General features: G+C 63.5%; 2 protein-coding genes across 27 annotated transcripts in view; one reads left to right on the top strand and one right to left on the bottom strand.

The window, feature by feature from the left end:
- The window catches only part of FARP2 (FERM, ARH/RhoGEF and pleckstrin domain protein 2), a 98,437-nt gene extending 87,979 nt beyond the window's left edge, over positions 1-10,458 (top strand). For 4 of the 15 annotated variants that reach the window (XM_086374290.1, XM_086374301.1, XM_086374308.1 and 1 more), the window contains 10 exons: positions 715-845; positions 3,782-3,850; positions 4,345-4,434; positions 7,291-7,311; positions 7,498-7,580; positions 8,240-8,352; positions 8,551-8,714; positions 9,396-9,503; positions 9,607-9,758; positions 9,968-10,458. In XM_086374290.1, coding sequence (XP_086230416.1) covers positions 715-845; positions 3,782-3,850; positions 4,345-4,434; positions 7,291-7,311; positions 7,498-7,580; positions 8,240-8,352; positions 8,551-8,714; positions 9,396-9,503; positions 9,607-9,758; positions 9,968-10,037 — 1,001 coding nt within the window. In that variant the 3' untranslated portion in view covers positions 10,038-10,458. Of the gene's footprint in view, positions 1-714; positions 846-1,831; positions 1,866-3,781; positions 3,851-4,344; positions 4,435-5,029; positions 6,585-7,290; positions 7,312-7,497; positions 7,581-8,239; positions 8,353-8,550; positions 8,715-9,395; positions 9,504-9,606; positions 9,759-9,967 lie in introns of those variants that run through there. The other 11 variants (XM_086374317.1, XM_086374325.1, XR_015154377.1 and 8 more) reach the window with 10 other exon arrangements.
- A 101-nt stretch (positions 10,459-10,559) lies between these two features.
- On the bottom strand, positions 10,560-20,327 carry STK25 (serine/threonine kinase 25). 12 transcript variants are annotated; one of them, XR_015154414.1, is made up of 13 exons: positions 20,184-20,327; positions 19,676-19,799; positions 16,685-16,809; positions 15,763-15,993; positions 15,166-15,222; positions 14,466-14,574; positions 13,817-13,974; positions 13,532-13,717; positions 12,934-13,079; positions 12,686-12,831; positions 12,441-12,512; positions 11,201-11,337; positions 10,560-11,073 (listed from the first exon to the last, which is right to left on the bottom strand). XR_015154414.1 is itself a non-coding variant. In XM_086374449.1 (13 exons), exons 5-13 carry the CDS (start codon positions 15,199-15,201, stop codon positions 11,034-11,036), a joined length of 999 nt encoding a protein of 332 aa, XP_086230575.1. In that variant the 5' UTR covers positions 15,202-15,222; positions 15,763-15,993; positions 16,685-16,809; positions 19,676-19,799; positions 20,184-20,327; the 3' UTR covers positions 10,560-11,033. The 12 variants fall into 12 exon arrangements, 8 of the variants coding, with proteins under 8 accessions (XP_086230575.1, XP_086230597.1, XP_086230605.1 ...); XM_086374449.1 differs by having other exon boundaries at positions 12,686-12,800; XM_086374471.1 differs by having other exon boundaries at positions 12,686-12,800; positions 20,246-20,327.
- Positions 20,328-20,635: the final 308 nt, after the last annotated feature.

The following is a 20,635-nucleotide window of genomic DNA, read 5'->3' as shown; positions in this document are numbered from 1 at the left end:
GGGCAGGGGAGGGCAGGGCGGCTGCTTTTAAACCACAAACTCGGGGAACATGCTCCTGACCGAAGCATCTGACTCCGTTGACTCTGCCGTTTCTCACTTGTTAAAAGGACCAAAGAATAAACCCTGATGCTTGTGACCTCCAAATAGGACTCGCAGTTGCAGGGTAAACTTAGAGCAGGAAATCCCTGCCTCTCAGGTCAAGTCACCACTGTCACCAGACATGCTGGAGAGAGCTCGGCAGCCCGTCCTTCCTCGGGTCTCCCACGTCCTGAGGACAGAACAGATGCTTTCTGATGTACAAGGCACAAAACGGACCCTAGGGTGCCGACAGTGCCCTTCCTCTCCTTCCTGAGAGCAAGTGTTGTTTTTGCTAAAAAGGAGAGGACACACTTTTCCTATGGCTCTAAGCATCTTAAGGGAACCGTGAAAGAAGAGCCCATGTCAGATGAGGACCCACAGCATTAAAGAGCTATTTCCAGAGACTGTCCTGTCTCTTCACCGAGCCTGGGTGTTGGCCCGGAGCAGTTTGGGCTGCATGAGTCCAGGTTTCAGGACCCACACTTGCTCTCCCTGGCAGTCCTGTGAGGAGTTTGAGCGCAGTGTTCCTGGAATTAAAACCACCTTTAAAATGTCACAAGCTGGTCGGGGGAGGGTTTTGTCCCCGCCACCCCAGCCCACTTGCCCCTGCTTGTACTGAGGGACCTCTCCACGCAGATGCCCTCCAGGCCATCACGGAAGTGACCTCCATGCTCCAGCACAGCCTGGTCCAGCTGGAGAACCTGCAGAAGCTGACGGAGCTGCAGCGGGACTTGGTGGGCATAGAGAGTCTTGTTGCTCCCGGCAGGGTGAGTGGCTTCGTTTAAGAACGTTTTTTGAGCTGGTTACTTCACTGTTTTTGACTGAGACATAATTCAGAGTGTATGATTCCCTGGTTTTTTGTGTATTCATGAGGTTGTGCCACATCGCCACAAATTCCAGGACATTTTCATTCCCCGAAAGAAACCCCATCCCTGGTCCGGCAGCTAACCGGCTTCCTTTCTCTGGATCTCCCCCCTCAGGAGCCTCACAGTGTGTGGCCTTTCGTCTCACTTCTCTCTCAGCACAGTGTCTTCACGCTCATTCGTGTTGGGGGTGGTGGCCTCATTCTTCTTGTGGCTGAGGAGCAGAGCTCTGTCTCTGGAGATGGCGCGGCTTGTTTCTCTGTCATCTGCTAATGGACACCTCGGTTGTTTCCACTTTTTGGCCGTTGTGGTTCTGTGAACACCGTGTGCAAGTCCTGCGTGAACGTGTGTTTTCAGTTCTCCTGGGCACACATATATATACCTAGGAGTGTAAGTGCCAAGTCACGTGGTCATGAACACTCTGTGTTTAACATTTTGAGAAATTGCCGAAGTTGTCCCCAGAGGCTGCAGCATTTTACACCCCCACCAGGAGCACGTGAAGGTTCTGATTCCTCCGTATCTTGTCTTTCTGAGTTAGCCGTATGGTTCTGACAGTACGCAGTGGCATCTCCCCGTGGTTCGATCTGCATTCCCCTGATGGCTAACACAAGCATCTTTCCTCATGTTCACTCGCCATTTCTGTGCCTCCTTCGGAGAAGTGCCTGTCCAGGTCCTTTGCCCACCGTTTAATTGGGTTGTCTCTTTACTGTTGTGAGGTTCCCTCTCATCTCTGAATGACAGATCTTTACCAGAATATGACTAGCCAAATATGTTCTCCCATTTTGTGGGTTATCTTTTCACTTTCTTGATGGCATCACTTACAACATGGAAGTTTTTTATTTAGCTGATATCTAATTTCTCTGTTTTTTCTTTGGTTGCTTGTGCTTTAGGTGTCATAGCTAAGAAACTATTGCCTAATCCAAGGTATGAAGATTTACCTGTTTTTCCTAACAGTTGCCTATGTTCTAGCTCTTGCATGTAGACGTGACCCATTTTGAGTTCACTTGTGTATGTGGTGTGAGATAGGGGTCCCTTCACCCCTCCCAGGCGGGAGTGCAGGTGTCCCAGCGCTCTCCACACCTTAGTCAAAAATCAATGGGCCGTGGAATGACTTTATTTTTGAACTTTCTGTTTAATTCTATGGGTCTCTATGTCTACTGGGCTGCTTACTTTTTGTCATTAATAGCTTTTGCTTTGGAAAGAACTTGCCTGCAATGCAGGAGATCCCAGTTCGATTCCTGGGTCAGGAAGATCCGCTGGAGAAGGGATAGGCTGCCCACTCCAGTATTCTTGGGCTTCCCTCATGCCTCAGCTGGTAAAGAATCTGCCTGCAACGTGGGAGACCTAGGTTTGACTCCTGGGTTGGGACTATCCCCTGGAGAATGGGACAGTTACCACTTTAGTATTCTGGCCTGGAGAATTCCATGGACTGTATAATCCATGGGGTTGCAAAGAGTCGGACATGATTTTCACCTTCACAGTAGTGTTCAAGGGTTGCATGGGGGTGTTTTCTGCCTCCACACACACGTGAGAGCATGGGTGTATAAGTCCTGTTTTCTGTTAGCCTCGGTAGAAGGTCCTGAGAATGTGGGACCGTGAACCTAAGGACCTAAGGAACCTAAGGACCGAGGCTGAAAGGGAAGGTCCTGCTCTCCTGGAGCCGGGCTGTGACTGCAGCCAGGACGCTGTTCCCTCCCACACACACACACAGGCCACCCGGCTCCCCGGGGCTGCTCACAGGGCTGGGGCTCTTGTTCCTGGGGCTTCTTTGCATGCCCCCAGGAAACTGACTAGACGGACACATGAACAGGAACAGCCCACAGGGCAGGGGCGAAGGCGGGCTCCCTGCTGCTGTGACAGAGACCTGCTCTCCTCACACTGGGGTGCCTGGCCTCCCCGATAGACAGCACATCGCTTATCTGAGAAGCAAGGCTGTGGGCTGGATGTGGCTGATGAGGTCCCAGGGTGCGCAAAGTGCCAGGGCGCAGGACTGCGGCGGGCCCGCCCGCCAGCGCCAGGACACAGGCTGCTGGGCCCTCAGGGGCGACGGGGCTGCTCTGCAGGCAGGAGGGCGGGCCTGCTGGGGGCCCCTCCTCCTCCATGGGGCTGGCCTCTGGCTGGGGCCAGGGTTTCTGGGTCAAGGGCTCCTTCCTGCACTCTTGCTCAGTGCATCTGAGTGCTGCTGAGGCCAGAGTCCTCGGGATGTTCTCAGGTCATAGCCCACACTGCCCCCAGAAACAGTCCACAGCGACCGTCCAGGGTCCCCAGGCCAACCCTCCAGCCATGGTGCAGGCAGTCAGGGATGTCTGATGCCTGTGCCCCCGAGGCAGGTGTGGGCCTGGCCTGGTGGTGAGGGGCCCAAGTCCTGGGGGAGTGGGCTGCGGGACCACTGGAAGGTCTTGCCCTAGCCACGGTGCCTTCATGGAGGAATCCTCTGGTCAGGCCCCAGGGCGACCGTTCACGAGTCCAGTGATCTTTGGTGGGAACCAGGTGGCCCGTGCTCCTCCCTGCCATTCTCTAGCTGCCCCGCCCAGCTTTCCCCAAAGCTGAATTCGGGTCATCTCCATGGCAGAACCTTCCAGAAGCACAGCAGTGCCAGCCCTCAGCACAGCCACCTGCGGCAGCTCAGGCATGGGACACTGGGTTGGCCGGCAGCAGACAGGACGCAGGGGACCCTGGGGAGCAGACAGGAGGAAGAAGGCTGGAGCGGCAGGCGGGCTCCCGGGCAGGAGGGCACCATGGAAGGGCCGGCGGGGCCGCGAGGGGTTCGGGGAGCGTGGAGGGTGAGCAGCCATCTGCTAGGTGCCCTGGGCCAGCACTCAGGACCCCCTGTCTTCCAGGAGCTCATCCGTGAGGGATGCCTCCACAAGCTCTCCAGGAAGGGCCTGCAGCAGAGGATGTTCTTCCTGGTAGGTCGGCAGGCACCGTCCGGGCGGGGCCGAGCCATCAGGGGCCATGAGGGACGCGGGGACGCCCTGGGCCAGCCCCCCTCCTGGTTCTGGGCACTGGGCACCTGTGTGCAGGCTGAGCAAAAGCAGGAAGGTAGAGAAACCCACACAGCCGCAGGGCCTGAGGCCTCCGGGAGTCCCTGCCAACGGGTCCCGCTGACTAGCGCCTCTCTCTTGCCTGATCGGTGGATTCGCCCTCTCCTGCGGGAGGGCCTCTCAGGACCACCAACCCACTCCTCCGTTGGCACAGCAGGTGCTGGCCCAAGAGGCCTGCTGTTCACGTGGCTACTGGTCACCTCTGGTCAAAATGACAATGGAGTGGAACAAAAAAAAATCCCTTCTTAGAAAAAATCTCCAGCAAACTGAATAACCACACACGAGCCCTCAGAGTGAAGCTGGTCTGACTATGGACGCTTGTTTTTAGAACTTGCTCACCTAAAGCTCTGGCCCCTCAGTTCTCAGACATGCTGCTGTACACGAGCAGAGACGCCGGGGGGAGCAGCCACTTCCGGATCCGGGGCCTCCTCCCGCTGCACGGCATGCTGGTGAGTGCGTGGCGCTGGGCGGGCCTGGCTCACAGCCGCTCCTCTCGGTCCCCTCACCCCGCTGTGGCTGCTGTCCTCGGGGCATCCATGGCCGCACCCCATCACGCCCACCAGCACCCGCAGGACCAGGCCTGGTCCTCCAGCACTCCACCTGCCAATCCCAAGGAGTCCTGCCCTTTGGCCGGAAAGCCCATGGAAAGCCTGGGCCGGGCGCTGGGGCCACAGCGCGGCTGGAGGGATGGGGCTGACACCGCGTCTAAGGGAGAAAGCTAAACCTCTCATCCCTAAGATGCTGCATGCTTTACTTCCTTGATTTTATTCATAAATCTTTTCTCTCAAACGGACCATTTTGGTTCCTTGTGGCGCCATAACTTGCTATTTCACAGACACAATGTTAAGGTGGTGACACAGATGCCACCACCTGGATGGGTGGAAAGGGGGGGCCGAGGCCAGCACTGGGCTCGGGGCCGCTCCGAGTGGCCGCCCACGAGTCCTGCACGCGGCCAGGTGACGAGGCACAGGCCCCACGCCCAGTGCTGTCACGGGCCTGGGCTGCACCACGTGCTGCGTCCACGCCGCATGCCCGCCGTCACAGGGCAGCATGGGGCGTGGACGCTGTCTGACGAGCAAGGTGCCTCGTCCTGGCATGACGCAGTCTGTCCTCTCTGCGATCACTGGTTTTTGTGGTGAGAAACCCCCGCAGACACTGACTCCCTACCGTGTGAACCTCCCTCCAACCTGGAACCCACCCTGGGACCAGCAAACGTGGGCAGCCGAGTTCAGGCTTCTGCCGTGAGAACGTGCTGTCGGGCAGCGAGCCCCTCTCGCTGCAGCCCCGCCAGGCCCCATCCGCTGTGGGAGGTGGGTGGGCTCCTGTGTCGGTCCAGGTCCCCAGGTGTGTGCTCTGTCCTCCACCATGCTCTCCCTCATGGCATCTGGCCCTTCTTGCCACCCTCTGCGTGCCAGGCACACACCTCCTTCCAGACAGTGCTAGAACCTCTGACATTTGTTCAGCTTTTCCAATTCTCAGCATGAAGGGGTCAGTTCCAATGACCTCACCCGCCATCCCTAGAAGCACAGCCCCTCTTCTGAAGTATAAAAGTGAAATATAAAAGTATAAAACGTCTTCATTATAGAAAAAAGTTGAAACTGCTGAGTGGAAGTCACTGCTTGCTGGGCTACCCGGCAGGGAGTTCTGTGGGCCTCTGGCCGTCACCTGGGAGTGTGCGCCGCAGGCTGTGACTGGTGCTGGCTCTGCTCCGCAGCTCATCTCAACAGCCTCTGCTTTCACCACTGGCTCCGGAGTCCTGAGCACTGACCAGGGAGCCAGGACCCAGCTCATTTAACAAGTTCCCTGCACTGGACACCTTGTAATGTCTAGATTTTCAGGATGAGAAACAGCACCACCGTTTCTGTCTTTCTACAGATCCTTAGTTACATCCTCGAGATAAATTGTGTGAGCCAGGGCCACTCTTGACCGTTAATGCTCCGCGGCTGCAGAAGCAGCTGGCTGGGTAACCTTCCTACCAGGTGCCTCTGCCCCAGCCCTGGGCATCGCCCCACCTTCCAAGTGTGGAGCGTTTCTAAACCCTTCCAGGCCTCGGGTGCTCGCCAGGTCAGTCATTCCTTTCACTCTGTCTTCAGTTTGGTTTTACCTCAGAGAATTTAAACTCCATCCAGAGAGATCGTGTTTGTCTTGTTCCTGGAACCGCACGTGGCACGGAGGCCCTACTTGTTGAAGGAGTGAAGGTCGCTGTTTGCAGTCAGGCTGTCTGTCCATCTTTTCCTCTGGGGTTTCTGTCCTTGCCACGGGCTCAGAGTCTTTCCCACACCAAGATTGTGTTGCCAGCTTCTTTCCTGGTACACTGAAGTGTTTTATTTTTCTAACTAATCTGCCTAAAATTTGTTGTTTTAGATTGAGAAGTAACATTTTCTTTTTGTAGTCAGCTTTCCCATTATTTGTTGAGTCCTTCATTTTTTCACTGACCCCAAGGCTGCCTTGATCATATAAAACATTGCTGTCTTTATACTTGGGTTCTTTCTGGAGGTTCTGCTCCATTTCTCTCTGTCCTCGCATCTGTCTACACTCTTCTCATTACTGGTTAGTCACCGCATCGGCAAGTTCCTTCTTGTATCTGTCCTTTTAAAAAGCTCTTTGCTAGTCTCAAGCGTCTAATTCTTCTAAGCCAACTTTGGAATCATTTGGATGAATTCCTTCAAGGAACACAACTGAGGTTTCTGTTGAACTGTATTAACCATATTTAACTGAGAGGAGATGCCATCCTGATAAACGCTGTCCTGCTGCCTGCCGCTGCTCGTGTTAGGTTCTGACCTGCAAATCCCGCGTGGGGCACCCTGGTTGGCGTCCCGTGTGTGTGGGGGTGGGGGGCGGTCACCTGTAACCAGCTAGTCCTGGGGACAGACACCGCGCTCACGCCTGACTGGAGGGAAGGCTGGCGGCCTGGCCGGTGGAGTCTCTCCCTGTCGGCACAGCGCCCTCTGCTGGTCTCCGCGAGGTCCCATCAGCCGCGCAGGGCTTGGGCAGAGGCTCCAGCACTGGGGACAGCCACTCTTCCCCGTCTCTGTGACACAGTGGATTCTCAGTCAGCTTCCTGCGTCAAACCGTCCTGCATTTCTGGAAGCACCTGGCTTGGTATAGAATGATGTCTTGTCTCTGCCTTTAGGTCCAATTAGGGAATACTTTTTTCTGGAGTTATTTAATCCCTTATCATCACGGTTAGTCTGTGTGGTTTTTCTTTGAGTCTTTGTTAGGTTTTGGTACCACTTTGTATCATGAATTGTCCGACTCTCTTTTCAACAAAACGCTCACCGTCTCTTCCTGTGCTTGATTTTCAGCTGATAGTGCTGGACCCACCGGTGAGTAGTTGGGTGCCTGTGGCCCTCAGGTCGTCCACCTGGGTGGCAGGGCCCCACCGTGGGCATCCCGGTGCCCCCTGTAGCCTCTGGTAGAGTCAGCGGGGGCCTGGTGCACACCCGTGTCCAGCTGCAAGCTCGGGTCCCGCCAGCCCCGCTCCTGGTCCAGACCCCCCTCTCCGCCCGCAGGTGGAGGATCAGGAGAGTGAGTGGTCTGTGCCACACTGTTTCACCATCTACGCGGCTCAGAAGACCATCGTGGTGGCGGCCAGGTGAGGGCCGTCCTTCCCGTCTGCTTGTGGGTCCCTGTGCCCTGCATGTCACAGTCACCAGGACACACGGCCCGGTGAACACTGCTTTAGGGGAGCAGCTTCACCCTCAGTGGGAGCGTGTGGCTGCTGAGACCATCCCCAGGACTGCCTGGCACCGCAGGCTGGGCAGCAAGAGGCCACCTGGGCCACAGCGCAGGACCAGTGGACGTTTCCCTGCCCCAGGTCACATCCCCAGGAAGGAGACCCAGGCTCCCGATGGCCTGTGCGGGCCCTCCATGGGGATCGGCACTGAGCTGTGCCCAGCCCCACGCCTCCCAGAGGAGGGCCTGGGTCCTGCCGCACCCTGTGGGGTCCTGGCTGGCGTCAGAAGACGGGGCACTCGCCTCCCACCAGGAGACCTTGGCGGCTTAACTGTGACCCAGGCTCCAGGCACCCATTTCCGCACCACAGTACCAGAGCCTTAAAATCTCGTGATTCAAGAACATACCACAATGTGGGCCAGCCCCAGCCAGCACGGTGGGTCAGGCTGGGCCGTCAGCAGCCCTGCCAGCCCTCAGGGCCCGCAGCACAGGATGCCTGGGTGGGGCAGGCGCCCCAACTCCCTGCCCCACCGCGGGAGGGGGCCCTGCCCAGCGGCTGAGCCTGAGACCTGCCCACAGCACCCGGCTGGAGAAGGCCAAGTGGCTGCACGACCTGAACGCGGCCATCGACGCGGCCAAGACTGGCAGCGCCCTGGTGCCCCCGGCCCGCGTGCTGTGCCCCCTGCCCCGCGGTGAGTGCTAGCCGAACCCCTGGACACCGAGGAGGCTTTCTGGGGGTGGGGCTGGGGGTCGCCTGGCCAGCCCACCCACTACGCCCGCACGCCCTCCTTCCATGGGGCACGTTTGGGGGGTGGCGGGCGTGGGCGACCTGGCAGGGCAGCGCATGGCAAGGGTTCCCGTGTCCTCAGCCAGGGCTGGCCTCTCCCCAGGGTCCCCCAACGAGGCCTCCCTGGAGCCAGAGTCCGAGGACGAGGCTGGCGGGGCCCGGGGCTCCGTGGCGGGAACGGGCCGGCACCGCGCCAGCACCGCCGCGCACGTGTGCTGGTGCCGCCAGAGCAGCGTGTCCAGGGCCGACCACAGCGCAGCTGTCGAGGTGCGGCTGAGCGCGGGCGCCCCTCCTCTAATCCCTCCCTGCGGCAGCACCCAGCTGGCTGCTGCGCCCCTCAGCATGCAGCCTGGCTTGCCAGGCCCGTGGGCGCACCCCCAGAACAGACGGGGGCCAGGCTGGGGAGTGAGCACGCAGCGGGCCAGCTCGCGGGGACCCACTGGACAGGAGGGGACCTGGGTGCCCCTCTGCCATCTGTGCCAGCCCCAGGGTCAGAGGTGCAGGGCCCCGGCCTGAGGAGCTGCCTGTGCCATCCATGGGCTCAGGCCTGGGGGCCATGCTCGCAATGCCCAGAGAGGGATGGGGCGCCAGCAGGCAGCGCGAGGGGCACCGCAGAAGGGCACGCAGGCCCCACGCCCCCAGCCTGCCGGGCAGACACCACTGTGGGCCTGTCCCGTGGAGCCTCAGCCCTCATCCGGAAGCCTCGGCCGATCCCCGCGTCTGTCACGGGACACTGGGGACAAGGAGCGCCGCACTCGTCCACCCTCTCCCCGCCCGCTGGACACTTATGACAGTGGCAGGGCCACCGGAGGCGCTGGGACCATTAAAGCCCTGACCACCCCGCAGAGCACAGGGAAGCCTGGGGGCAACCCTGCGGGACGGAACCAGGAGGGCGGCCCTCTGGGGCCGGTGGTCCTGGGACACACGTCCACAGACATTTCTTTTCAGAACCAGCTTTCTGGATATCTGCTGAGAAAATTCAAGAACAGCAGTGGCTGGCAGAAGCTCTGGGTGGTCTTCACCAATTTCTGCTTGTTCTTCTACAAAACTCATCAGGTAGGCGGGGGCTCCGCCTGTGGGCGCTGTGGCCTCACAGAACCCGCCTCTGGGTGGGCGGGGCTGGGCGCCTGCTGACTGAGCACGCCCTGCCACCTTCCAGGACGACCACCCCCTGGCCAGCCTCCCGCTGCTGGGCTACAGTGTGAGCCTGCCCAGGGACACGGACGGCATCCATAAGGAGCACGTCTTCAAGCTCCAGTTCAAGTCCCACGTCTACTTCTTCCGGGCTGAGAGCAAGTACATGTTCCGGAGGTAACTGCAGAGGCGCCGGCCGCGCGTTCCCTGGGTCTGCAGGGGCTGCCGAGCGCTGCTGCTGGGGCTTAAGGCGCCCTTCCCTCTTGACTTGGGGTCGTTCTTAGGAAGGTGTTGGGGCACAAGCCTGCCAATCTGAGGGCTGGAGCACACCCTGCCTCCCAGGTGAGCAGTTGGTGGGGTGCTCTGACCTCTGCACCTCCTCTCAGGTGGATGGAGGTGATAGAGAGAGCCAGCGCCTCAGCTGGGAGGGCCGGGACCCCTGAAGAGGAGGCCTGAGGCCCACCCTGCCCAGATGCAGACAGCCGAGCAAGCAAGGCCAGCACGCACCCCACAACTGCTCGTCCCCCAGGAGACTGGTGGCAGGTGGGCCTCCAGCGACACCCGGCAGAGTGCTGCCCTGGGACACAGCCCGTACCTGGGCTCTGCGGGGCGCCGGGAGAGCGTGCAGGGAAAGCAGGCCCACTCTGCGCGGGCAAGGCTGGCGCTGCCCCGCCCTCACCCACCTGCCCTCCTCCTCCCAGGCCGGACCTCCCGTCAGGCTGGGTGATGTGGGCGGTCCAGGCACAGAAGCCTCTCTGGTGCCCCCCAGCCCACACTTCTGCAAAGTGGACAGCAAGCCCCACTAATTTATCATCCCAAGGAGTGTATGGTGCTGACGTACCGAGTGGCTGAGAATAAAGGGTTTCCCCTGGTCCCATGTGCTGCCTCCCCCCGCCCGCTCTCCAGCCAGCGGCCACACGCGCTCACCTTGGGTGAGGAGGACACGGGAGCCTGAGCACCCCGCCCACCACCAGCACGTCTCAGTTCAGGTCTTTATTGAAAGTGGCAGGAGCCTCTCAAGATGCTATGAAAACTAACACCTTAACCTCAGAATACCTAGGGAAGCAAGGAAGTTTCATTTTCTTAAAAAAACAACAATCTGGCTGACACGAGTACTTATGAGAAGACACAGTACCTGCTCCAACAGCACAGGGCGAATCTATGGCCTCCAAGGGCGGGCGGGCCAGGCGGGAGGCGGAAGGTCTGCCCTGCGCGTGTCCCTGCCCCTCCTCTGGCAGCGAGCGGAGCCCCAGGGGCCAGCCCAGCCTCAAGGAGACCAAGCCTGCCACCTCTGCGGCCTCGGCCCAGCCGGGAGGGGACATGGGAGGGGACAGCCCTCTGCGGGGCGGAGGCGCGGCCCGCGGGGCGAGGCCAGGATGGCACAGGGCCCTGGTCAGCACAGTCCCAACCACACGGCTCCAGACGGAGACCCTCCTCCCGGGTGAGACGGCTTCAGCGGGTCGAGGTCAGGTGGTTTCTGCTGTGGGAAAACCTGCAGACCAGAGGCCGGGTCACTGCCCCACCCTGGGTGCGGGCCAGGCCGGGGGCTCAGGACCTGCAGAGCCGAGCCCCACCCAGCGAGGAGGACCCACAGCAGCCCGCCGCCCCCAGGCCCTCACCTCTGCACCCGCTCCACCAGGTGGGCCATCAGCTTGTCCGAGATGCCGGGGCAGGACTCCTCAGCCAGGCTGAAGGCGTTCTCCAGCTCCTCCAGCGCCCCCACGCCCCCGCCGCTCTGCTTGTGCTTCTCTTTGAGCTGCACAGACACCCCCAGGCGCCTGACTGGAGGCCAAGGGGGCGCCTCCCCACCCCACCCGACCTGGGACTCGCAGCAGGAGGCAGCGCTGCCCCAGGCCCCCCCTCCCAGTGCCGAACAGGGGCTCCCAGGACTGGCGGGGGCCTCCCAGCTGGCCCTGCCCCCCGGGCCCCGCTCCTCCAACCACAAGCCTTCTCCCGACCCCGGTCCCGGAAGCCCACAGCCCAGATGCGCGTGAGCGGCCTGGCCAGTCCTGCCAGCCTGGCCGCTGGGACTAGGGGCCCACTCGCACCCCTTGGCTGTGGAGGCCCCAGGAGGAGACAGCCTGGCCGCGGGGCTGGAGACGGGTCAGCCTGCTCGCCCAGCACACAGAACAAAGGGGCGAGGGGCACATACCTCCCTGGACACCCACCCAGCAGCCTGACAGGCCAGCCCACAGAACTGGAACCCAAAGGGGGCCCAGCCAGCCAGGGTGTGGCCACGCCTGCCACCCACCTCACACCCCAAAAGTGCCAGCCCCAGGACCCCACATGCCCATGGACAGCCCACCCCTGCCAACTCCCCCACCCCAACCGGTCCCCTTCCCCGCCCGGGCACTGCGCGCCCAGGGTGGGAGCCTGCCCACCCCCACCTCCCTTGGCGTGGCTCCGCTGCCTCCTCTCAACATCCACCCCTGCTCCCGGGCTCCAGAGCCAGCGTCACCCTGGGTGTGAACCCGGCCACAGCCCACTGCTGGTGACTCACTCCTGGGGATGCTACCGACTGCCCTTGAGCAAGTGACACAGACGCTGGGTCACGTGACCACTGGGGAGTGGCCCTTAAGGGCTCCCTGTCCAGGGCCTGATGCCCAGACAAAAATCTCCCAGGCTCTCTCTAGACTGAGGATCACCCCGTGTCTGTGGGTCAAGGTAAAAAGTCCCAGGACAGCAGCTCATATTCAAAGCCCCCCTGGGGCCCCAGATCTCGAGGGTCTGGCTCACGATCTCGAGGGTCATGAGATCCCAGCCATCTCGTCCTTCCGCTCAAAACGCTGGGTCCAAGGGGCGAACCTCACGAGCCCTGAGGGACCCAGACACCCTGTGCTGTGCCAGCTAGGCCCTCACCTCTCCAAAGACGGGCCGGACCAGCGTGGACAGGCACTGCGACCTCGGCTGCCTCTTGACAGGCTCTGCCGACTACAAACGCAGAGAGTGCGGAGGTGAGCAGGGCAGAGGCAGTGGGGCACGGGCAGCTGCGAGCCCCCGCCTGCCCAGTTCTGGTCTCCTGAAGAGCCACCCTAGGGGACCGGGCATGCCCAGGAGGTGCCCCCACAGCCCGCTCCCTGCAGCGCGCCCGGGGCCAGGCCAACCTTCTGGGGGCCGTGCAGGGCCGTCCCCTTGTGCAGCTTGCCGTGCGGGCTCGGCCGGATGGTTGGGGGGAACGTCCAGATGGGCCCCTGCTCTCCATCCTCGGGGTCTCCATCTCTGAAGGGGACGGTGGGAAGTCACACGGGGCCTGGGGGTCAGGAAGGCCCCGAGGTTCACTGGTTCATGGCCCCAGAGGCCGACCCCTGCCCCGGAGAGCCCGCCTCAGCCCCGTGGGAAGAGCAGGCCCTACATGTCGGAGTCCTCGGAGCTGGACTCCTCGCCGTGGCCCTCCGACCTCCAGCGCTTGTAGCGGTCGATGAGCTCGGTGAGGAAGGAGGTCTTCTTGGTGTAGCGCGTGATGAACTTGTGCTTCAGGAGCTCCTTGGCGGTGGGCCGCTGCCGGGGACGACACGGGTCACCAGGCGCCGGCAGCCGAGCGCTGCCTGGGGAACCCCTGGCGCTCGGAGCAAGGAGGCCTGGGCTGAGCCGGGCCTCAGCATCGCTGCCCTCGCTGGGAGCCTGGTCAGGGAACCCCAGGTAGCAGGGGCGCCCAGGAGGCTGGGTGGCTGCACACTGTCCTCCCCAGCGGAAGGGCCTCCCTCCAGACCCTCCTGGCCTGGGCCGGGGTCACAGAGGAGCCTGCCCTGGCACAGCGGAGGGGCCTCCAGCCCTGTCACCTCTGAGCTCCCACTACAGACAGACAGCATGCCCCTCCATGCACGCATGTGTGCACACACACGCACACACACATACACCCCTGCTGTCCTCTGGGGCCCAGTTCCAGGGGCCCCAGCTACACTCAGCCACGCAGGCCTCCTCACCACTCGTGAGCTGGGGCAGGTGCTTACAAATCGGGGGTCCTTGTTGAGGCAGGCCTCCACAAACTCCTTGAAGGGCTTGCTGTGGTGGCCCTCAAGCGTGGGCGGGCTGTTCTTGGGGATCAGGAACAGGACGCGCATGGGGTGCAGGTCGGAGTTGGGGGGCTCGCCCTTGGCCAGCTCGATGGCTGTGATCCCCAGCGACCAGATATCAGCCTGGACAGAGAGCCACGGAGCTGCTGCAGCGCAGGCCGCCCGAGCCCCACGGCCCCCGCGCCCGCATGGCACCCGCATGCCACCCCCCACCCGGCCCACCTTGAAGTCATAGGCCGACTGCTTGATGACCTCGGGCGCCATCCAGAAGGGGGTGCCCACGAAAGTGTTCCTCTTGATCTGCGTGTCTGTCAGCTGCCCTGCCACCCCGAAGTCTGCCAGCTTCACATCGCCCTGCTCCGAGAGCAGCACGTTGGCGGCTGCGACACAGGACCGCGGGCGTCACCCTCTGCGCCGCCCGAGGAAGTGCCCCCCAGCCTCCAGCCAGTCTCCCAGGGAGGTCCGCCCTCAGCCCCAAGGCCATGCACACTGCTGGCGGGTGCCCGTGGGCCCCACGCACACGCGCCCTCAGCCGGCCCCAGCGCCCCCAGCAGCCACCACCACTGAAGACCCTGCGCACAGGAACCACTCTCCCCACCAGGTCGCTCAACAGGCAGGGGGACCTTGACTTCCCTTGCTCTGCCAGTCACGCCCCTGCAGGCTGGCCTGGCCACTCACGTCCACCAGCACGGCCGCTCTCACCCCTCACGTTCACAGGCTAAGCAGGGGCCCCCCACCCTACGTGCAGAGTCGGCTCTGCCGTGTACAAGGACACTGCGCTGGGAACAGCGGGACTGCCAGGTCTCTGGGGCTGCGGTAAGCACTGGGCACAGCTGGCCCCACGCCCAGGCCACCATGTGCCCTGAGGCACCTTTGATGTCCCGGTGGATCTTGCGCTCCGAGTGCAGGTAATCCAGGCCCTTCAGGATCTCCCGCAGGATGGTGGCAATGTAGGTCTCCTCCAGGGGGCCCGGCTTCAGCTACAGACAAGGGGCCAGCAGGGCCTCAGGCCTCCCCACGAAGCCAAACGCCCCCTCCCCACCACCCCAGACCCAGCACTGACCCTGAGCACGCCCGCCTCGGCGCCGGGGGCCCCCTGGATGTGGGAGCCTCCTATTTCTTCACCCACTGTGCTTTGACTGCACAGGTCTCGGTTACACCATGTGAACTCTTGGTTGCAACACGTGGGATCTAGTTCCCGGACCAGGGGTTGAACCCAGGCCACTAGAAGCGTGGAGTCTTAGCCACTGGACCACCAGGGAAGCCCTCTTCACCCACTTTTGAAATTAAAGTTTCAGATGGCTGTGGGGGAGCTGGCCATACTCCGGAGCCTCCTGCTGGGGGCCTAACCTCCTCCCCACAGGCCAGCAGAGGACCCGGACCCCTCAGCACCAGCTGGGTCCTGAGGAACAACCAATCACCAAGATAGGGAAGGAAGGGAGGCCACAGGAACCCAGGGTTCAAGGCAACCCCCAGACAACTTCTTCAGTCTGGCCCTGCCCACCGGGTTGCCCAGCCCCCTGGGCCCCCCAGCCCTCAGGGTCCCCCAGCTCACCGGGGCCCCAGCTCACCAGGTCCAAGGCAGAGCCGCCACCCAGGTACTCCATGATGATCCACAGCTTCGTGCTCTGGGGCAGAGAAGCATGTCAGCACGTGGCAGCAGGCAGCGTAGGGCCCCAACACGCGCCCAGCTGCACTGACTCAGCTAGGATGCCCACTGGGAGCAGTGGCGGCAGCACGCCTGGCTCCCCCCTCCCCCGCCACACCCCTGCACAGACCCTGCAGACAGGCCGAGCCCACTGTCCAAAGCCCCTGGGAAGGGCTCTGGCTCCAGGGGGCCCACCCTGCCCCAGTAGGGGCACAGACGGGCCACTCCAGAGCCGGCCGCTGCCTGCTCATGCCCTGCCACCCCGGGGGCTCCCCTCAGGACAAGGCCGGGCCCTTGGCCCTGGGCACGGTCGACCCCTGGGGGCCTAGTCCATGGGTCCTCCTGTGGGGACCCCTGCCCTGCAGACCAGGCCCATGGAGGGCAGACTCAGCCAGGTCTCCTGAGCAGACAGGGCCCGCCAGCCCCGTCCCCACTCTGGCCACAGGGGGCTTCACAGCCCCCTCTGTGAGGGCGGGGTGCCCGTCTCGGGGGGGCCAGAGCCCCCGCCCGGCCGCGGCACCTTCAGGTAGGAGCCGAAGTAGCGCGTGATGTAGGGGCTGTCGCACTGGCTGAGCACGGTGATCTCCTGCTGGATGTCCTCGATCTCGTCCTCCGCCTCCTCGAGGTCTATGATCTTGATGGCCACCACCTCCTTAGTGCGGTTGTCGATGCCCTTGTACACCTCCCCGAAGGAGCCCTTGCCGATGCGGTCCAGCTTGGTGAAAAGCTCCTCGGGGTCCACTCGCGAGTGCTGGGGATGTGGGCGAGCAGCCTGGTCAGGGACGGATGGCCAGGGAGCCCCCCTGATCCTTTCCACGCTTCTTATGTCCCTTTTTATTCAGAAAACCTAAAGTTACCTCCACACAGGGGCAAACGTCCCCAGAGAGAACTGAGAGGCCGAGGCTCTTGCCAAGAAACCAGGGCCACAAGGAAGGCAGATGGGCCATGCAGCTCACCCCTCCAAGCCCACAGCCCAGGCGTGGGGAGGACCCGGGGAGGCAAGTCATGCGTCAGGAGGAACAAGGAGTTGGAGCACGGGGATCTGGGAGTTGGACAAGGAGTTGGACAACGGCGCTGGGCGACGCTGTGAGCACACGGGGCCAGCCTCGCAGGCCGCTGGCTTCGTGGGCAACAGCCTGACCATGCTGGGCCAGCAGTCATAACCAACTCCAGGGAAGGCTTGCGGGGTGCAAAGAGCTCTCTCACTCAGCTTTCTAAACCAAAAACTGCTCTAAAAAGTGAAGCCTATTCATCAAAGGAAAAAAACATAACAGGTATTGAGTTCTCCCTGCGCACCTGGAAGCCACACCCCTTTCAGAGAGTCCTCAAGACAGTGACGCCCTCACCCCAGCACGGAGCTGGAAACCCACGCTCTCCTGGACGTTCAAATGGACAGAAAACCACCCTCCCGACCTGGGCCTCAGACTGGAGCACAGACCCACCCGACAAGGTGCGGAGCCTCAGACAGGTTCAGTGCCAGGACACGGCAGCACAGGGGCGTCCACGGAGCAATCTGGCTTTCGACCTTGACCCTCAGTGTCCAGGCCTGAGACAGCTCAGCGTGGGGCTGCGTGGAGGACAGTGGAGCATCCCTCACCCCTACCTGCGTGGCCCCCTGGGTGCCGAGGTCACCTTGCACCCCTACTGCAGGCGCTAGAGACCCAGGACCCCAGTGGTGCTGGTAGGCTGGCGGGGAGCCTGGCATCTGGTCCACACAGGGGCAGAGAGGGTCTCCCAAGCGCACTGGGCCCCAAGTCCAACAGACACAGCTCCCTCCAGACCGCAGCACCGCCCTGAGGGCACCTGGGCACCCCAATGGCACCATACCCACCCGTCCATGTGAGTGCCCTGGCGCTGAGGGGGCCAGACCAGGGCGGCCGCTCACAGGCTCTGAGCAGAGTCCAGGGGCACAGGCCTCCCCCAGGGCAGGGCACAATTCGGGGCCCACTGGCTCCAGACCGAGAAGACATGTCAACCTGAAACGGCCAAGAGCTGCCTTCCCAGGGCTGTCACCAGCAGGGAAGAGCTCACCCAACCTCAGAGTGCCAGGCGAGCGGGAGAGGGCACAGGCAGCAGCCTCCAGAGAGACCCGGGCCAGGGAGCCCAGGAAGCTACCCCCTGTCGCCCTCGTCCTCCTGTGCCCCCTCGGCGCTGCCCGAGCCCACGCTGTCTCAGCCGCGAGCACACCTCCGGTCCAGCCTGTGCTCCAAAGACAGGCTCCTCTCCCTCCGAGGTGGCCTCAGGGCAGACGCGGGGCGGGCAGGCCTGTCAGCACTAAAGGGCACTGTTGTCTCCCCCGGCGCTCCCTCGGCCTTCCCTTCCCACCCTCGGGCCTCTGCCAGTGACACCCCCTGCCCCCAGGCTGGGCCAGAGTCGGTCCGGTCCCTCAGTGTCCTGACCAGAAACGCCCCAGGGGGGGCGCCCAGCTCTCCACAGCCTCGAAGTGGGGCACAGGGCAGACCCCTAACCAGAGGCCAGGCCCGGCAGGGGAGCAGGGAGCCTGGCCCAGCTCTCGGTCTCTTCAGGTCCCCATGGCTGCAGGCCGGGCACCTGAATGGACAGAAGCCACCACGGCGCATCCCGGGACAGCCTGCTTGCAGCCCCGCGGGGGAGCGGAGAGACAGGGCCCAGGGCCGGGTTGTGGCGGCCCTTCCAAGACCCCGAGTCTGGACAGCCACTTGGGCTGCTCGCTCAGCCCAGACCGCCGTGCTCTGAACCTGCCCTGGGGCGGCTGGGTCTGCGGTCACCGCTCACCCGCCTGCACATCCACTTAGCAACACGCCCGCCGCTAGCATCAAGCCCCCAAGTGAGGGCTGGCCAGCGGCCCCCATGCACCCCACGACAGGTGGCAGTCACCTGCATAGGGTGCTTCCACAGCCGCACAGGCCTGGGCAGGAGTCACAGCCCGGCGGGGGCCCAACGCCCAAGGCTCCCCCGCGGGGAGCAGGCCACCGCCCCATGCACACAGGGACCGCCTCGCAGGGCCACGGTGACAACCATCTCAAGGAAAACAACGTCCTGTCAGGCTTCCTGTCACTGACAAAGACCAAGTGTCTCCACCCCTGAAAGGACAAAAGGGGCTTCCTTCCTCTGGGGTCCCTTCCTCAGCTCCTCTGAGCCCCGCTCCATCCCCGGCCAAGACGCAGCCACCCAGGCCCCGCTGCGAGCACTACCAGCACCCAGGTGAGGGGCCGCTCACAGCTCCACGTCCGCACACGGGAGCCATTCCTACAGCCCTTGACTTCGAGCCAGACTTCTCTCCCAGCATCTTAGTCGAGGGACTTGGAAGACGCAGGTGTCCAAGGGGAGCGTGAGCCCAGCGGCCTGGGCAGCGGCCCACGTGCAGCATGGGCGCGGCGCCCTGGGGTTCTCCGAAGAGCCCAGGCGTCTAGAGCCGACTGGTCTCCAGCTCCTCCTCCCCCGCGAGGACACACACTTCCTGTTCCTCCCAGGCTCCCAGTCCTCCCAAACTGGGCTGACGGGAGCGAGCCTTGGGGCTCAATTCTCTTCGAGAGGCACTCCCACCACCTCACAGCCCTCAGCCTAAACCGCACCAGAGCTGACCAGTTAAGAAGAGCAAAACCCAACAGCTAAGACAAAGGACCTCCGCACCAGCTGGGGCGTTTGCTTCCCAGCAGCTTCCACTCACACCTGCCTTGCAGTAACAGAAAGGGGGGGGCAGTGTGGCCCCCAAGCCCTGATGGCGGCTGCCCTGACCCTCCTAACTGCAGCCATCAGCCCCAGGGCATGCTGCGGAGGGTCCCCTGGACTCAGGCAGTTACTGCACAGAGCCAGACCCCTCAAAGTGCTGTGGGGTTGGTAATTTCGAGAACCAACCAGCCAAAAAACAGTGGGCGTCTCCCAGGCAGGCCCCCGACAGCCCAGTGGCAGCCCTGTGCACCCAGCAAGAGAAATGCACAGGCGTGTCCTCTGCCTTCCCTGCACACGGACACGCCCAGCCGCCTCGTCCCCCTCAGGCCTGGCCAGGGCTGACGAGGCCCCTGTCCCGCCAGGCGAGGTGCTTGTGTACCCTGACCTTCCGCGGCCCTCCAGGTGCACAGACCCAGTTCCCGCGGCCCAGCCCTGTGCCAGCATCGGTCTCTGCACACCTCCGGCTGACCCTGCACTGAGGCTACGCTTTGACAGGCTGGGGGACTCCTGCCCCACAGGACGCTGCCAGCGGGCGGACCCCAGTCAGCCCTGCACCCACCGAGTCTGAGCACCTGGCGACTGCTCCCGCTTTGCCCAGGGCTGCGGATCAGGGGCCTCCACCCCTCCTCCACACGCGCCCTAAGAGGTGCTGCTCTTCTGAGACCCCCGGACCACTTTTCAAAAGACAGTCCTTGGTGAAACGGCCTTTCTCGAACTCTGCAGCCGGCGCTCCGTCCCAGGCAGCGGGCACACCCGCGCACCGCCCAGACGCCCACCCTTACCTGGTTGGCAAATCCCCTGAGGTGAGCCATGTCTGCACGGCCCTCAGACCATCCGCCGCGCCCCCGGGAGGCCCCGAGATCCTGCCTGGAGGCTCTGGAACCCGCTTCAGGCCGCTTCAGTCAACTGGAGGGAGAGCAGACCTGCTCGGGGCCCTGTTCCGGGTACGCGGGGCTCCCCGTCCCCCGGGGCCCGGCGGCAGCCCCCTCCTCCAACCATCTGGGGACCAGCTGGAGTCAGAAGGGTCCCCCGAAGGGCTTCCGCCGCGCACCCTCCGCGCCCGACCCTGCCTCAGGCCTCCCCGGGGAGCCCCCCGACACCCGGCTCCCCGACGCCGCGCACACCTCCCCGGCCCCCACCCGTCCTCAGACCCCGGACCCCGGCCAGGGCCGCCCCTACCCGCCCCCCGGGCGCCTCGCCCCGCCTCACCCCCGGCCCCGCCCCACGGCCGCGCCGCCCGGCCCCCTCCCCAACCGGCCCAGGCGCGGGCCAGCCCGGCGGCGCGCCCACCTCCGGGGGGCTCCATCCCGGCCTCCCCCGGCCCGCTCCGCGGTGCCCGCGAGGGCTCCCACCCGCAGCCTCCACTCGCCCGTGGACGCCTAGGCCCTCAGCTCGCGAAGCAGCGGCAGTGGCGGTGGCGGCCGGAGAAAGCCCGGCGGCGGCGGCGGCGAGGGCACGCGGCGTCGCGGCCCAGCACGGGGCTTTCTGGGACAGCGAGTCCCTCGCTCGCCCCGCGCCGGGGCGCTCGCGGGCGGCGGACTGCAAATCCCGGCAGGCCACGGGCTGGAGCGCAGTGGAGGCCCGCAAGCGCGCCGCGGGGCGCGCTGGGACTCGGAGTCCGGCTTCCTGAGAGGCGCGGGCCTACGTCTCCCGGCAGGCCACGGGGCAGGGCGGGGCCAGGCGGCGCCGGGGCGGGGCGGCCGCGGGTGGAGCCGCTTCGCCCTCCCGCCGCCCGTCCGCAC

Source organism: Bos grunniens, chromosome 3 (assembly GCF_055505025.1).
Source record: "Bos grunniens cultivar Pamir isolate PY7600 chromosome 3, Bosgru_T2T1.0, whole genome shotgun sequence".
Taxonomy (NCBI): Eukaryota; Metazoa; Chordata; class Mammalia; order Artiodactyla; family Bovidae; genus Bos; species Bos grunniens.
Note: the sequence above shows the minus strand (reverse complement) of the source record. Positions and strands in the feature narration are given on the sequence as shown.

Excerpts from the sequence above, each read along its gene's own strand:
- STK25 (XM_086374411.1), bottom strand. The coding sequence starts at position 19,705 with ATGGCTCACCTCAGGGGATTTGCCAACCAG. Across the intron at positions 13,975-14,465 it reads GATCCACCGGGACATCAAAG|CCGCCAACGTGCTGCTCTCG; the intron begins GTGCCTCAGGGC and ends CCTGTGTCGCAG. Across the intron at positions 12,801-12,933 it reads AGCTCCGAGGACTCCGACAT|AGATGGAGACCCCGAGGATG; the intron begins GTAGGGCCTGCT and ends CGTCCCCTTCAG.